Here is a 17906-nt window from a genome sequence, read left to right on the forward strand (position 1 = left end):
CCCCTTGCAGTTGAAGACTCCTTTCCAAAACGGATGCCATATACTTTGAATTTTTTCAAACTTTGTGTCGTCTTCAGTTCAGCCAGAGTCCGTCAATAGAACAGGAAGTTACCAAACCACAGAACAAGATGAAAATATGTTGTTTTTGGTAATGGCTTTATGGGATAGCTAGCAACTTGTAAACAATTACCCATTCCTACAACTGAGTACTATTTTAATAGTTATATTGAATAATACACATTGGCTACTAAGCCAATTATATTATATGACTGTTGCTTCCGGTTTTAGTTATTGTGATGGTAATGCCGTTTTGTTTTTGATGAAATTAGATTGTCACTAGCTACAGTATCTTCAACCCAGTCTAGCTTTTAGCTAGCTATCTGCTCTGTAAGCTAGCTTGACTTGCTAGAAAGTTAGAGAAACAAGTTGAGTAAAAAGTAACTAAACTAAATAGGTTTTATTATCACCTAAAACAATATGTTTCTCCTGTATTGAATTCAAATCATATTTTGCAATCTACCAACAGAGTTGTGTACGGGGCATAAGGTGTGTGTGTGTCTGTGCTTGTACGTGTGTGTGCGTGTGTGTGTATCCCTGCTGATGAGAGCACAGTGTGTGTGCCAGGCTCAGAGGATCAGACAGACTGTAGGATAATAAACACTATTCTATGGGGAACTCTGTTTTCATTTGAATCTGAATGTCAGAGACAATGCCCCAAGCAGGATGAGCGCCTAATGTCCTGTACCTACCACTACATTTCCCCTCAAGGCTGCAGGACATATAAGTAAGAAGTAAGTAAGCATTGGACAAGGAAGCCTTGTCCGAGGCTAGAATGGTCCGTAGGGACAGGACTCTGTCTCCTCTTTCTGTGTTAGGCAGCTTGATGTAAATGTACACCCCATGGACAGGACGCTAGGACTTACACATATTTTTACATATGTGCCGTTTCAGAGATGTATTTTTATAATTATTATTATTATTATTGTTATTATTATTATTATTATTATTATTATTATTATTATTATTATGTGTATAGCGCTTTCCAGTACAAGTGACGAAGGTTTCACATAATAAAATAAATACAATTGCTAACAAAGAAAGGAGGAAGGAGAATAAAAAAAGATAGCTCATTCAAATCATACATTAAAGCATCTTTATGGGGATTTATAAAGAGCCACTGCATCTGCAAGCCTCTTCTGACGGACCTTTCCAACGTTTAGGAGCCCGAATGGCAAATGCCCAGTCTCCTTTAGTTTTCAACCTAGACTTCGGTATGGTCAACAGTTCCCTGCCAGAGGATTTCAGGCTGCGTCCTGGAGATATAGGATGGGGCTAAACCAAGCCTTAAACGTGATTAATACAATTTTGAAATTGATTCTAAAAGTGACCGGTAGCCAGTGATTAGAAGCTAAAATAGGTGTGATATGGTTACATTTCCCGGTGTCTGTTAAAAAGCCGAGCTTTAGCATTTTGAACTAACTGTAGACGATGGAGAGATTCCTGACTGAGACATGTATACAAAGAGTTACTGTAATCTAGGTGTGAGGAAATCAAAGCATGTATAACTTTCTCCAGATTTGTTACTTTTATTTCTTATTTTTTACTAATCTATTTTTTACTTAACATGTATTTTTCTTAAAACTGCGTTGTTGGTTAAGGGCTTGTAAGTAAGCATTTCACTGTAAGGTCTACACCTGTTGTATTTGGCGCATGTGACAAATACAATTTGATTTAATTTCACTGAAATAAAATACTTGACTTTAGTTATATTTCTTAGATGATAAAAGCAAGACTGGACAATCTTCTGTAAATGCAGCTCGAGGTTTAGGTCAGGGTCAAAGAAGACACTAAGGTTTCTGGCCGTAGGCTTTACATTGTTGGACAAATGACCAAGGTTATTTACAATCTGGGTTCTGGCAAGGTTTAGGGCCAAATAAAACACATTTCTTATCATTGAGCTGGAGAAAATGATCCGATATCCATCATTTGATGTCAGCAAGACACTGGTGAAGGGTAGCTACGCTGGCTTCGTCACTGGGTATGCTTGGTAAATAAAGCTGCGTATCATCCACATATTAGTTAAACTGAATGTTATGATCGAGTATGATGTAACAAAGGGAAAGTATGTACAGGACTAGAAGGATGGTGCCCAGAATTGACCCGACGGACGCCATAGTGAATAGGTGCTTGGGACAATACTAAACCACCTATGCATACCCAGTAGATATGACCTGAACAAGTCGAGGGCAATACCGGAGGTTCCCACCCACCTCTCTAGCCGGTCAACAAGGATGCTTTGATCAATAGTATCAAACACGGAACTCAGATCCTAAAGAACTAGAATAGAGCATTCCCCGGCATCGGCAGCCAACATTAGGTCATTGTTGACTTTAAAGCTATAAAGGAGCCAGAGGTCAGGGAGCTATTTACAATAGACAGAATGTTGGGGCCAACAGTAGGCATAACCTTTGTGAATAGTCTAGTAGGGATCACGTCCAAGGGGCAGGAGGAGGTCTTCATGTGAGCTATAGTGTCAATGAGGGACTCAAAGGATATTTGCTCAAAGAAGCTAAAGGAAGCAGTAGACAGTTACAGAGTAGTTGCCTCAAGTGTCTCCTGACCAGAAATGCTGGTATGGTGTCGGCTACTGTCAATTTGGGATCTAATATTTTTTACATTTTCTGTAAAGAATCTTAAAAACTGTTCGCAGAGGTCAGCGGGATGCAAGCATGTCACTGTTAAATTCAAGGGTAGCTGACGTGTGTGTAGACCTGTGTCATTTTTTATCATCCACAGCAGTTAGAGCCTCTCTACTGTAGACTACATGGGGTACTGATGGATTGCAAACATATTAATTACTGGGTCTGCCTCTAACTGCGTGTGTGTGTGTGTGTGTGTGTGTGTGTGTGTGTGTGTGTGTGTGTGTGTGTGTGTGTGTGTGTGTGTGTGTGTGTGTGTGTGTGTGTGTGTGTGTGTGTGTGTGTGTGTGTGTGTGTGTGTGTATAAACTGTACATGTGTGTGTTGAAGTGAAACAATGTAGAGAGAAAAAAATATATAAATAGAATACAAATAGAAAAATAATAACATGAGGACTAAATACACAATGAGTAACAATAACTTGGCTATATACACTTGGTACAAGTATCATGTCGATGTGCAGGGGTATGAGGTTGTTGAGGGAGATATGATAGATTAAAAGTAACATCAGCGTATGTGATGAGTCAAAAGAGTATGTGTATGTGATGAACATAGTGTGTGTGTGTGTGTGTGTGTGTGTGTGTGTGTGTGTGTGTGTGTGTGTGTGTGTGTGTGTGTGTGTGTGTGTGTGTGTGTGTGTGTGTGGTGTGAGTGAACTGTACAAGTGTGTGTGCTGCAGTGAAACAACACAGACTCAAGCATACTAATCTTCCTGACTGCTCTCTTGTTATTTTGCAGCACCGCACAAATTAAAACACATGAATAATGGAGACATTTCATTTACTGCAGCTATAGCTTATCAAACTTAACAACCCGAGATGCTATATTGATTATTGGTGATCATTATTAATAATTTTCTTTTATACTAAAACTGTCTGGTATAAATATACTATTTTGCAGTATATTAAACTGTCTCCCGTCGCCTCTTGACTGACAATAATGGTCTATGATATTGTGTGTGTCTTGTAGGAGTTTGTGATGATCGTGGTGTTTGGGCTGGAGTACATCATCAGGATATGGAGCGCAGGCTGCTGCAGTCGCTACAGAGGGTGGCAGGGACGCCTCCGCTTTGCCAGGAAACCCTTCTGTGTTATAGGTAAGTGTGTGTGTGTGTGTGTGTGCGTGTGCGTGCGCCCATACCGGAAATGTAAAATAAATATATACTGTATATTCCAAAATATATTATGGAATATATTTGAAATATACAGGTAACCGCCAAAATAAAGGAAACACCAACATGAAGTGTTTTTTATTTGGGCTTTGGGCCACCTCGAGCCAGAACAGCTTCAATGCACCTTGGCATAGATTCTACAAGTGTCTGAATGTCTATTGGAGGAATGAGACACCATTTTTTCACAAGAAATTCGATAATTTGGTGTTCTGTTCATGGTGGTGGAAAACACTTTCTCAAGTGCCACAGCAGAATCACCCATAAGTGTTCAATTGGTTTGAGATCTGGTGATTTAGACAGCCGTGGCATATGGTTGACATAGTTTCATGCTCATCAAACCATTCAGTGACCCTTCGTGCCCTGTGGATGCGGGCATTGTCATCCTATGGAGTATAGCCATAGCTATAGCCCATGGGGTATAGCCAAAATAATGGCCAAAATGATGGATTTTTATACATGACCCTGAGCATGATGGGACATTAACTCAGGAACCACACCTGTGTAGAAGCACATGCTCTCAATATACTTTGTATCCCTCATATGACAAAGCCACGCCCCCAACAAGCCACACCTCCAAGTCTTCTAATAGGCTGCCACCGCTACAATATATTTTATCAAAATGCATTTTTTTCTGTACTTGACACATACCAAAAGCACTAACATGCATTTAAATGACTACAAAAATGACTACAAACATGATACATTATTGGTCATGTAACAACTCCATGTATTTCATGTGCATATGACAAAAACAAACAAACTTGAGGAGTGCATTGCACCCAAGAGGCAGAACTTAACGTGTACTGGGTGGCCTGTTATATAAAAGGAAGTGCCCTATAATATAGACCACATGGAGATTTAATAAATATGATTTTCAATATGAATAAAGACTTGCTAAAATGCTAAAATTCTGCATTTTGACATGTCCCTCCATGCACCCTCTAGGACTTCTAGAACCATCATTGTGAAGCCCTAGTTATTTCGTTGCTTTGACAAAGTTTCCGATTTTTTTTTTCATGTGATTAGTGATTCATTTACGTCTGTGCCTCATTTTAAGGTCAACCCTGGTTACAGGAACTGAACTTTAGTTAAATATTTATTTCAAAAGAAACATTGAACATCAAATCGTAGCGTAAAAGCAGGTGAGCTGGTTCTATTCTTTTTGGTAATGTTCTGGTGTTTTGTGGTGAAAAACGTAACAAAAAGCGTAACACGTCAACCCTGTTACTCATATATAGACAGGCTAGAAATGTTTTAACAATACATGTTTGGGTGTGAATTAGGTGAAATCAAGATATTTTTTTACTCATCACAATTTCAATTATATCACCGCCAAAGTTTTGGCTTGGTGGCACCAAATATTATCTCCATTGATCAATACCTAAAGAGTCTTTTAAGAAGCCTCATTAGGAAGCACTTTGGCCACCCTGTAGACTAGATGTCATAGCCATGCATTTCTGGAATATTGTCAGGCTTTACATGCATTGAGCAAAGATGCAAATGTATATGCATGCATTTCAAATACATTTTACGTGACGCTAAATCTAGTGAAATGTGTATATACATTGCATTAGGAAAGTATTCAGACCCATTGACTTTTTCCACATTTTGTTACATTACAGCCTTATTCAGATTTTTTTACATTTTTTTAATCCTCATCAATCTACACACAATACCCCATAATGAGCAAGCAAAAGCAGGTTTTTATACATTTTTGCAAATGTATATATAAAAAACTATGAAATATTACATTTACATAAGTATTCAGACCCTTCACTCAGTACTTTGATGAAGCACTTTTGGCAGCGATTACAACCTCGAATCTTAGGTATGATGCTACAAGGTTGGCACACCTGTATTTGGGGAGTTTCTCCCATTCTTCTCTGCAGATCCTCTCAGGTTGGATGGGGAGCGTCTCTGCACAGCTATTTTTCAGATCTCGCCAGAGATGTTCGATCGGGTTCAAGACCAGGCTCTGGCTGGGCCACTCAAGGACTTTCAGACGAGAAGCCACTTCTGCGTTGTCTTGGCTGCTTAGGGTCGTTGTCCTGTTGGAAGGTAAACATTCGCCCCAATCTGAGGTCCTGAGCACTCTAGAGCAGGTTTTCATCAAGGATCTCCCTGTACTTTGCTCTGTTCATCTTTCCCTCGATCCTGACTAGTCTCCCAGTCCCTGCCGCTGAAAAACATCCGCACAGCATGATGCTGCAACCACCATGCTTCACTGTAGGGATGGTGCCAGGTTTCCTCCAGATGTGACACTTGGCATTCAGGCCAAAGAGATCAATCTTGGTTTCATCAGACCAGAGAATCTTGTTTCTCATGGTCTGAGAGTCCTTTAGGTGCCTTTTGGCAAACTCCAAGTGGGCTGACATGTGCTTTTTACTGAGGAGTGGCTTCCATCTGGCCATTCTACCATAAAGGCCTGATTGTTGGATTGCTGCAGAGATGATTGTCCTTCTGGAAGTTTCTTCCATCTCCCACACTTCTTCCATTTAAGAATAATGGAGGGCACTGTGTTCTTGAGGACCTTCAATGCTGCAAAAACATTTTTGTACCCTTCCCCAAATCTGTGCCTCGACACAATCCTGTCTCTGAGCTTTACTGACAATTATTTTGACCTCATGGCTTGGTTTTTACTCTGACAAGCACTGTCAACTGTGGGACCTTATATAGACAGGTGTGTGAATTTCCAAATCATGTCCAATCAATTGAATTTACCACAGGTGGACTCCAATCAAGTTGTAGAAGCATCTCAAGGATGATCAATGGAAACAGGATGCACCCGAGCTCAATTTTGAGTCTCATAGCAAAAGGTCTGGATACTGATGTAAATTAAGTATTTCTGTTTTTTTTATTTTTATACATTTGCTAACATTTATAAAAACCTGTTTTCATTTAGTCATTATAGGGTATTGTGTGTAGATTGACGAGGAACATTTTGAATTTAATCAATTTTAGAATAAGGTTGTAACGTAACAAAATGTGGAAAAACTCAAGGGGTCTGAATACTTTCCGAAGGCACTGTGTATTTTTGTATCGGCGTGTGTGCTGCACTGCAAAGGCCCTATCACTCCACCAAGAGATCTTCAACAAGGCTGATTTCCGATTGAAAGATAATGCACTTAAATACACAAACAGGGAGAACAGAAGCTGGCATTGAGTTCTCATAAAAGAAAGGATAAACACAGTTTCCAAAAACCTAGATCACAATCTATGTCTTCTTTCAATAGAGAAGACTAAAACCATCCAAGGTTAGTTTCAGAGTTTGAAATGTGTTTGCTGAAATGTGATTGATGTGAATTTGAGTGAAGCACAATATTATTGTGGTTTACTGTAGGAGCAATAGTGGTTTGTATGCTTCAGGATCCTGGCTGTGATGGCCCTAAGTATGTGGGTTTGTGTAAACCCTCTTTGCCCCTCTTATTCTCACTCTCTCTCTTATACTCTTCCCTTTCTCCTCTGATCATGTGAAAGTGAATACTAGGTACTTTAGATCCCCGTGTTGACTCCTCCAGTACACGTGTCGATTTTCTTAACCAGTCCTAGCGCTCCAGATCAACACAGTTGAGGCCTCTGGCCCTCTCTCTGGTGTTGGGCATCAACAGTCAATTTGACTCTCCCGATAATATACCATGATAAATTGATGTATTGGAAATTATTTTCCCACCGTAGCTACTGGCTTTCTGTGGCTTTACACTACACAGTACTAATCAATTCCTAATTTTATGATTGGATCCCCTCGCCGCCAATTATGCTTTGTTTGGCCTGGTCCTCAGAGGCCGTGGTTTGTGAAGGGAAAGAAAGTTGCGCAATGCTTGTAAGGAGAATGGAGCAATAGCGTCTTTCTTTCTCCCTCTCTTCTCTCTTCTTAATAAAACCCTTAATTCTGTGAGCTAACTTGTAAGAAGCAAAGAAGTACAGTCACATTTAACATGGTAAATTCATAAGCATGAATAAATATATACCATTTTTTAAATGGAGAAGGTTTCTATTGCTAAGTGACGAGTGCGAAATTCGATGAATAACTGCTAATGGTTATATTGGGCTCAATTTAGTGAGTTCAAAGACAACTTTGGTAGTATTATAAACGTTGAAACAACTGGTTTCTAGTAGGCTACAGAATTGGAGAAGGGCTGTTTCTCTGAAACCAGTAGTTTCAAGCAAGCCTGTTTCTCTCCCCAGTCAGAGGCAGCCTGCCTGTCTCACAGACTCTAACCAGCAGCAGCAACCTATTTATGTTTGGAAAACAAATGTGAAGGCCAACATTGACGGGGGATAGCACTCATCATGTTTATGCAACCTAATAATCACCCTAAGAATACTTCCAAAATCACCATTATATTTTATTTCAACTGAGAAAATCTACAAAAGAAATTGTCTCACACCTTGCAACAGTAAACTGGTTTATTTCTCCTTCATAAAAATGTTCTTCTTGATTTCAATTTGGAAGAGAAACCAGATACTGGTGTTTGTATGCACTGTTTCTTGATGAGTAAAAGGTGTCCCCGTTTCATGATAGGATGTTCCCCCATGATAAAAGGGGGGCCATGACTGAAAAAGTTTGGGGAGCACTGATCTAGCTAATGATTAGCACAAATACAGATGGGCATGCTTCAGCCTGTTTATTTATAGCAAAGTCACCAGGGCTGAGTTCAGTTTGAAAAAAATTATTGCAACATTCAATTAAATGGAAACGGTGCTGTTCTGAACAACCAGTTAAAAAACAGGGAGGTGTTGGGTTGTGGGTTCAAAATGCACTGCTGCCCTTCAAATACGTCACTCATTTCTTCAAGCTAGAGGTCTTAACGGGTCCCCAAAAAACTGAGCCGTTCCAAATGGACCCGAGGACAATCAGACCTGTTCCGAAAAGGCAAGTTTAAAAATAGACGCAAACAGACCCGTGCCAGTTCGGATCCGAGAGACCCGTTCAGATTTGAGAGTAGAAAGAGAGCGAAAAGGAAATATCCGACTGGGCACTTCCAGCACCATCAACAAATGAGCGAAATTGACCAAATGTTCCACAGTCACGTGTCCTTAAACTGGCGATAACAAATTACAAAAAACGACTTGTTCTGATTCGATGTGTAGCGTATTCAGAATCATGTTCCCGACACCGACATCATTTAAAAAAAAATACTTGTCAGTAGGCTTCTACTGCAGATACAGTGCATTCGGAAAGTATTCAGACCCCTTGACTTTTTCCACATTTTGTTACGTCACAGCCTTATTCTAAAATGGATTAAATTCCATCTTTTCCTCATCAATCTACACACAATACCCCATAATGACAAATCGATTTTTGCAAATGTATATATATATATATATGTATATAAAAAAATTATGAAATATCACATTTACATATGTATTCAGACTCATTACTCAGGACTTTGTTGAAGCACCTTTGGCAGCGATTGAAGCCTCGGTTCTTCTTGGGTATGACGCTTAGCTACAAGTTTCTCCCATTCTTCTCTGCAGATCTTCTAAAGCTCTGTCAGGTTGGATTGGGAGCTTCGCCGCACAGCTATTTTCAGGTCTCTCCAGAGATATTCGATCAGGTTCAAGTCTGGGCTTTGGCTGGGCCACTCAAGGACATTCAGAGACTTGTCCCAAAGCCACTCCTGCGTTGTCTTGACAGTGTGCTTAGGGTCGTTGTCCTGTTAGAAGGTAACCCTTCGCCCAGTCTGAGGTCCTGAGAGCTCTGGAGCAGGTTTTCATCAAGGATCTCACTGTTCTCCCATCTCCACAGAAGAACTCTGGAGCTCTTGTCAGAGTTATAATTGGATTTTTGTTCACCTACCTGACTAAAGCCCTTTCTTCCGCAATTGCTAAGTTTGGCTGGGCGGCCAGCTCTAGGAAGATTCCAAACTTCTTCCACTTAAAAATGATGGACGCCACTGTGTTCTTGGGGACCTTCAATGCCTCGACACAATCCTGTAATGGAACTCCTTTTTTTTTTTACCCCTTCTTCTCCCCAATTTCATGGTATCCAATTGATAGTTACAGTCTTGTCTCATCGCTGCAACTCCCGTACGGACTCGGGAGAGGCAAAGTTCGAGAGCCGTGCATCCTTTGAAACACAACCCAACCAAGCCGTACTGCTTCTTGACACAATTCCCACTTAACCCGGAAGCCAGCCGCACCAATGTGTTGGAGGAAACACTGTACACCTGGCGACCATGTCAGCGTGCACTGCACTGTGCACCCGGACGACGCTTGGCCAATTGTGCGCCGCCCCAAGGGTCTCCCGGTTGCGGCCGGCTGCGACAGAGCCTGGACTCGAACCCAGAATCTCTAGTGGTACAGATAGCGCTGCGATGCAGTGCCTTAGACCACTGCGCCACTCGGGAGGCCCCCTATATTGGAACTCTACGTACACAATCCTGTCTCTGAGTTCTACGGACAATTCCTTCAACCTCATGGCTTGGTTTTTGCTCTGACATGCACTGTCAACTGCGGGATCTTATATAGACAGGTGTTTCCAAATCATGTCCAATCAATTGAATTTACCACAGGTGGACTCCAATCAAGTTGTAGAAACATCTCAAGAATGGTCAATGGAAACAGGATGCACCTGTGCTCAATTTCGAGTCTCATAGCAAAGGGTCTGATTACTTATGTAAAAATAGCATATACATATATATATATATACAGCTGAAGTCAGAAGTTTACATTCACTTAGGTTGGAGTCATTAAAACTCGTTTTTCAACCACTCCACAAATTTCTTGTTAACAAACTATAGTTTTGGCAAGTCGGTTAGGACATCTACTTTGTGCATGACACAGATAATATTTCCAACAATTGTTTACAGACAGATTTTTTTCACTTATAATTCACTGTATCCCAATTCCAGTGGGTCGGAAGTTTACATACACCAAGTTGACTGTACCTTTAAAAAGCTTGGAAAATTCCAGAAAATTATGTCATGGCTTTAGAAGCTTCTGATATGCTAATTGACATAATTTGAGTCAATTGGAGGTGTTCTTGTGGATGTATTTCAAGGCCTACCTTCAAACTCAGTGCCTCTGCTTGGAATCATGGGGGAAATCAAAAGAAATCAGCCAAGGCCTCTGAAAAAAGATGGTAGACCTCCACAAGTCTGGTTCATCCTTGGGAGCAATTTCCAAACGCCTGAAGGTACCACCTTCATCTGTACAAACAATAGTACGCAAGTATAAACACCACACATCGTATCGCTCAGGAAGGAGACGCGTTCTGTCTCCTAGAGATGAACGTACTTTGCTGCGAAAGTACAAATCCATCCCAGAACAACAGCAAAGGACCTTGTGAAGATGCTGGAGGAAACAGGTACAAAAGTATCTATATCCACAGTAAAACGAGTCCTATATCGACATAACCTGAAAGGCCGCTCAGCAAGGAAGAAGCCCCTGCTCCAAAACCGCCATGGTTTGCAACTGCACATGGGGACAAAGATAATACTTTTTGGAGAAATGTCAAAGCCCTGACCTCAGTCCTATAGAACATTTGTGGGCAGACCTGAAAAAAAGTGTGCGCGAGCAAGGAGGCGTAAAAACCTGACTCAGTTACACCAGCTCTGTCAGGAGGAATGGGCCAAAATTCACCCAACTTATTGTGGGAATCTTGTGGAAGGCTGCCCAAAACGTTTGACCCAAGTTAAACAATTTAAAGGAAATGCTACCAAATACTAATTGAGTGCATGTAAACTTCTGACCCACTGGGAATGTGATGAAAGAAATAAAATATGAAATAAATAATTCTCTCTCTGCTGTTATTCTGACATTTCACATTCTTAAAATAAAAGTGGTGATCCTAACTGACCTAAAACAGGGAATTCTTACTAGGATTAAATGTCAGGAATTGTGAAAAACTGAGTTTAAATGTATTTGGCTAAGGTGTATGTAAACTTTCAACTTCAACTATATATATAGTTGCATACCACTGCATACCACTGCTGGCTCGCTTCTGAAGCTAAGCAGGGTTGGTCCTGGTCAGTCCCTGGATGGGAGACCAGATGCTGCTGGAAGTGGTGTTGGAGGGACAGTAGGAGGCACTCTTTCCTCTGGTCTAAAAAATATCCCAATGACCCAGGGCAGTGATTGGGGACACTGCTCTGTGTAGGGTGCCGTCTTTCAGATGGGACGTTAAACGGGTGTCCTGACTCTCTGAGGTCATTAAAGATCCCATGGCACTTATCGTAGGGGTGTTAACCCCGGTGTCCTGGCTAAATTCCCAATCTGGCCCTCAAACCATCATGGTCACCTAATAATCCCCAGTTTACAATTGGCTCATTCATCCCCCTCCTCTCCCCTGTAACTATTCCCCAGGGTGTTGCTGCAAATGAGAACGTGTTCTCAGTCAACTTACCTGGTAAAATAAATAAATATATATATATATATATACACACACATTTCTAAAAGACAGTTTTTTCTTTGTCATTGTGGGCTATTGCGTGTACATTGATGTTGAATTTTTTGGGGAAAAAAAAACAATAATACATTTTAGAACAAGGCTGTAACGTAACAAAATGTGGAATAGGGGAAGGGGTCTGAATACTTTACGAAAGCACGGTATACGAGCACAGAAAGAGGCAAAGTTTTACATTTTCGATCTGAATATGTTTTTTATAAAGATAAGCTTTATATTGTTAGATTAAAGGAGTAACTCTGGTAGTCCTAAAACATTGTTCCTCACCTCAGTTCAACTGTCAGAGCCAGTTGTAGTGCCAGGGCGCACTGCCTTCATAGGCTTGCAGTAGCTCAGCCTAATAATATCCATACCACATTCACAAAAGTTTCTTGACTTTATTAGGGGAATATCATAAGGAAGGCATGTCATTGTTTATACAGAAAATACAAACAGATTATTATATTGCAGCATTAAATTAAGTTTTGCATCTCGTCGTCTTAGTTTTTTCCTCCTTCATGGTTTGAGTGTGAGTAGATAGAAGCCTTCTGGTAATTTCTATTATATTGCGGCAAACACAACATTACAATTGGAACTTAATTTGGCCAAAGAAAATTGCAGAGTGAAACAACACTTGTTGCATATTTAAAGAACTGGTTTAAACCTTCACAAGTGTGAAGCAATTACCTAGAAACGCGGGTGCTTAATCAACAAATGGCAGCAATAGGCTAATGACAAAGGGCACAAAATTAAAAAGGCAGCTCAAACTTACTTTAGCCAACAAATGTCTTAACAAAATGAAACAAAACACTTTTTGCACTGGTTTAGATTGATAAATAGCCATACAATAATAACAATGATATACAATAATAATAATAATATATTTTTTTAAATCAAATAAACATGATCAATTCTAAAATTGCATCAAACCTGGATAGCGAGTTGCATCACACAGTACATTTACCTGTGCCAACGTTCTTTTCATCTTTGTCCACGGCAGTATTGTCCCCTTGTCGGCATCTTTTCACTATACTCTTTCTCGTCTAACTTTTGTTTTCCTTCAATGAAAAGGCCTCCTTCTTCGTAATCAATAGTAGCCTGGACCAATGCTCCTCTCACTCACTCTCTCTCTCTCCTCTGAAGCAAGCGCATGTGAGGTGAGCAGCCGGAACCAGTTTTAGCGGGACATAAGCAATACGTTTTAATGAGTTGCAATTAGCTGACACAGATAAAAAGCTCTAGCAATTCTAATCACCTCACACATTAAATTAACAGAGGACAGGTCTAATTGGGTTCAGTCGGTAAATACATTTTATTTGCACATACTCGAGACCCGTGTCAATTATATCAGACCCGAGACACGTGGCAATTATATCAGAACCGACCAAGATCGGAGACAAAACTCAAAATGTAGGACCCGCTCGGGTCCCGAGTCGGATCTCGGGAATTTCCTGTCTGTTGGATCCGTGAAGACATCTACTTCAAGCCACATCCTGCCACACCCACCAAAGTGAGCAAACGTAGGCTATCTCAAAGTCTGTTCAAGAACAATGAAGAACGTTTTGGGGAAATGTGTTGTTCAGTACAAGCCGTTACGCAACGTAGCAAATGTTCAATCAAACCCAAGAACAAACTTTCTCACCGTCATTCTACAAACAAATTGTCAAACGTGGTTACTTTCTGAACTGTTAGAGTTAGACTAACAGTTTCAAGTAATACAGAAATTATTGGCAGGCTATTTCAGTTGTGGTTGGGATATAATGACAAAATTATCAGGAACTTTTGGGATGTATTTTCCCTTTATTTCACAGCTATTTTTTTTTTTTTTTTTTTATCTCATGAGGGATATGCCCCTGGAACCCCATAGAAGGGTGTTGACCCCGGAAGCCATTGACCCTGACCCCCCCAATATGCAACACAAAGTTACGTCTTTGTGTGATAGTATCACGTGTGTCATTCACACACACTGCAATACATTATCGGTAGGCTCTAATGGAAGTTTACAAGACTGTAAATACTACTATAGTATTGAAGTTGGTTTTGGTGACTTTTCCCCATTCCCATTTATCTGTCATTGTCTCTTTCCAGACATCATTGTACTCATAGCTTCCATTGCTGTGGTGTCAGCGGGTAGCCAAGGTAACATCTTTGCCACCTCAGCATTGAGGAGCCTTCGCTTCCTGCAGATCCTGCGAATGGTGCGCATGGACCGCAGAGGGGGCACCTGGAAACTACTGGGATCTGTTGTCTACGCGCACAGTAAGGTACAACCATGTTTGTAGTCTAATTCGGCATGGACAACAGTCTGGTACATAGTCCTATGTACTCTGTTTTCCTACAAAAAATAGGAGGATGAGCTCCCTAGTGTCTGGTTCCTCTCAAGGTTTCTTGCTAGCGAATGTTTCCTTCACTGTCACCTCCACTTGATCTTTAGGGATTTAGGACCTGGTTGACACAACAAATAGAGTGAGATTGGATGTATTTGTTGACACACATAATACATTGATTTCCTATAGGAGTTGGTAACAGCTTGGTACATTGGGTTCCTGGTGCTTATCTTCTCTTCGTTCCTGGTCTATCTTGTGGAGAAGGAGTTCAACAAAGACTTTGCCACCTATGCTGATGCTCTGTGGTGGGGCACAGTGAGTCTACACGCACACACATGCACACACACTGGCCCATGCATACACCACACAAACACACGTGCACACTCCTCACATACACACAATAATTTGTAGTTTGATCAAGATGTTTCTATGTAGCCCATATTGATATTCACAGGACTGAAGTTTAATCAGCAGATACAAGAAAACAACTTAACCAGCCCATCTCTGAAAGACAAAGAGAAAGAGTAGCTTTAATATCATTACTGGACTTGCCCACCAGTCTATAATATGACCTTAAGATATTAATTTTTTTACAACAAAATCAACAAATCCCAAAAATGTAAATGGCACATTATAGAAGGGTCCAGACATGCGATTTCACTTGTTTTAGAGAAACGTACACCCAACCAAGGACTCCTTTCACCATCCTGGTTGTGCGGTACGGGGCTCTGAAAAAACATGAACAAAGGCTCCAAAAACACCCAAATACATCCTTTAAGAAATGGAAAAGCTCTCAGTATAGTGATGCAGGTTGTTGTACACATGAAATTGTGTGATTCTGAACTTTATCCGCAACATTATATTGCATTGTGTTGTGACTTGAGAGATAGCGGTCTGTCCATTCTACATGTAACTGCCAAAATAAAGGAAACACTTGAGTAAGTGAGGGATACAAAGTATATTGAAAGCAGGTGCTTCCACACAGGAAGTTCCAGACACTTGTAGAATCTATGCCAAGGCTCATTGAAGCTGTTCTGGCGCGCTCATGGGGACCCAACACCGTATTAAGACACTTTATGTTGGTGTTTCTTTTATTTTGGCAGTTACCTGTAGCAACAGGCTTCACGGAGAATGGAACAGCTGGATATGGGGAAACGGCCTCACAAAATGGAATAACGTTGCGGATACATTTCGGAATGACACAATTTCATGTATACAACAGCTAAAGACCTGCATCACTATACTGAGAGCGGTTCCATTTCTTAAAGAACGTATTTGGTTGTTTTTCAAGCATTCGTGCATGTTTTTTCAGAGACCCCATTTTTAGAGACCACATAATGTACAACGAGGATGAGGAAATTAATGGTAAGTTTCCCAAAACAAGTGAAATCGCATTTTTTTTAAATCTGGACCCTTAACATCACATTTACATAAAAAAATGCAAATTTGGTTGTAAAAAGCTAACTTATCCTTTAATGACCATGTGGCATAACAGAGCTACAAGGTCATGCTTGGCTGGTCTTCAAACACCTCCCGTTCCCTTTCCCAGGCACCACTTACCAGACTTTATACAATGTCGACACAAACAATGAATGCCCACTGCTTCAGACCTGCTAAAATTACCCAATTGATGAATGTACTTTACAGTGTCTGTCAGGGGAGACTGGGTTATTAGATGTGCAAGGGGAGACAGGGACAGGGAGAGAAAGGAGGTCACTGAAATACACAACACACAAAAGTGCAGTGTTATTCAAACCTAGTCCAGGAGGGCTCTATAGGGTGGATCTTTCTATTCAGGAAGGAATTGACTGAATTGAAAATGGAATTTACCTAAATAAAGGGGTAAATAATTTACCTCTGTGCATCTTGTGGGGCTGTGGGAGTTACAGTGTAACTATTGTATTGTGACTTCTGAACTCTGTGATGATGATGTGTGTGTCTAGATCACTCTGACAACCATCGGCTACGGAGACAAGACTCCTCAGACGTGGACAGGTCGTCTGATCTCAGCTGGCTTTGCTCTGATGGGCATCTCCTTCTTCGCCCTGCCTGCCGTGAGACACAGACAACCACACTGACACACACACACAGTTTGAAGTTCATTCACCAAACGTGGTGTCAAGACCCCAGATTCAGTCCATCGTGTGTATGTGTGTGTGTACAGGGTATCCTGGGCTCAGGCTTTGCCCTGAAGGTACAGGAGCAGCACAGACAAAAACACTTTGAGAAGAGGAGGAACCCAGCAGCCAGCCTCATCCAGGTACACAACACACACTAACAAGTTTATCACCAGACATGCTATAACTGTTCCATTGGAGGCTGGTGAGGGGAGGAAGGCTGATAATGGTGGAAGGATTGGAGTGAATGGAATGGTATCAAACACATGAAAAACCAGGTATTTGATGTGTTTGATATCATTCCATTAATTCTGTTCTAACCATTACTATGATCCCGTCTTCCCCATTTACAGTGCCACCTGCTACCACTGAACTGTTCTCTCTCTGTGTGTGTGTGTGTGTGTGTGTGTGTGTGTGTGTGTGTGTGTGTGTGTGTGTGTGTGTGTGTGTGTGAAAGTGAACATGCCTACGTGTCTTTGTATCAGAGTGTGTGTGTTTATATACAGTACCAATCAATAATAATAGTGAAGACATCAAAACTATGAAAGAACACATATGGAATCATGAAGTAACCAAAAAAGTGTTAAACAAATTAAAATACATTTTATATTTGAGATTCTTCAAAGTAGCCACCCTTTGCCTTGATGACAGCTTTATCAAATAGGGCTATCTTCTGTATACCACTCCTACCTTGTCACAACTCAACAGATTGGCTCAAATTTTTAACAAGGCACACATGTTAATTGAAATGCATTCCAGGTGACGACCTCATGAAGCTGGTTGAGAGAATGCCAAGAGTGTGCAAAGCTCCCATCAAGGCAAAGGCTGGTTACTTTGAAGAATCTCAAATCTCAAATATTTTTTGATTTGTTTAACACTTTTTTGGTTACCACATGTTTCCATATGTGTTATGTCATAGTTTTGATGTCTTCACTATTATTCTCCAATGTAGAAAATAGTCAAAATAAAGAAAAACCCTTGAATGAGTAGCTGTGTCCAAACTTCTGACTGGTACTGTATGTGTATGCGTGAGTGTAGAAACATGCACGTGTGTGTACAGTATGTGTGTGTGTTTGTGTGTAGTCGATACCTAATCGTGGCTGAGACTCTTTGTACTCTCTCAGGTCCAAAGGAAATACAGAGGTGATATTTATGAGCTGTTTCCACTAGAGCCCAGGGTGGATTTCCCTCTACGCAATAGCTCATC

The 17906-nt window shown here is 40.8% G+C and overlaps 1 protein-coding gene across 7 annotated transcripts in view; it reads left to right on the forward strand.

Annotated features, from left to right (window-relative positions):
- Nucleotides 1–17906, forward strand: part of kcnq5a (potassium voltage-gated channel, KQT-like subfamily, member 5a) — a 112099-nt gene that overhangs the window by 59168 nt on the left and 35025 nt on the right. For all 7 annotated transcript variants that reach the window (XM_055902341.1, XM_055902334.1, XM_055902336.1 and 4 more), the window contains exons 3-7: nt 3668–3794; nt 14344–14519; nt 14772–14897; nt 16526–16636; nt 16747–16842. In XM_055902341.1, coding sequence (XP_055758316.1) covers nt 3668–3794; nt 14344–14519; nt 14772–14897; nt 16526–16636; nt 16747–16842 — 636 coding nt within the window. The remainder of the gene's footprint in view (nt 1–3667; nt 3795–14343; nt 14520–14771; nt 14898–16525; nt 16637–16746; nt 16843–17906) is intronic.

This window comes from Salvelinus fontinalis, chromosome 37 (genome assembly GCF_029448725.1).
Source record: "Salvelinus fontinalis isolate EN_2023a chromosome 37, ASM2944872v1, whole genome shotgun sequence".
Classification (NCBI taxonomy): domain Eukaryota; kingdom Metazoa; phylum Chordata; class Actinopteri; order Salmoniformes; family Salmonidae; genus Salvelinus; species Salvelinus fontinalis.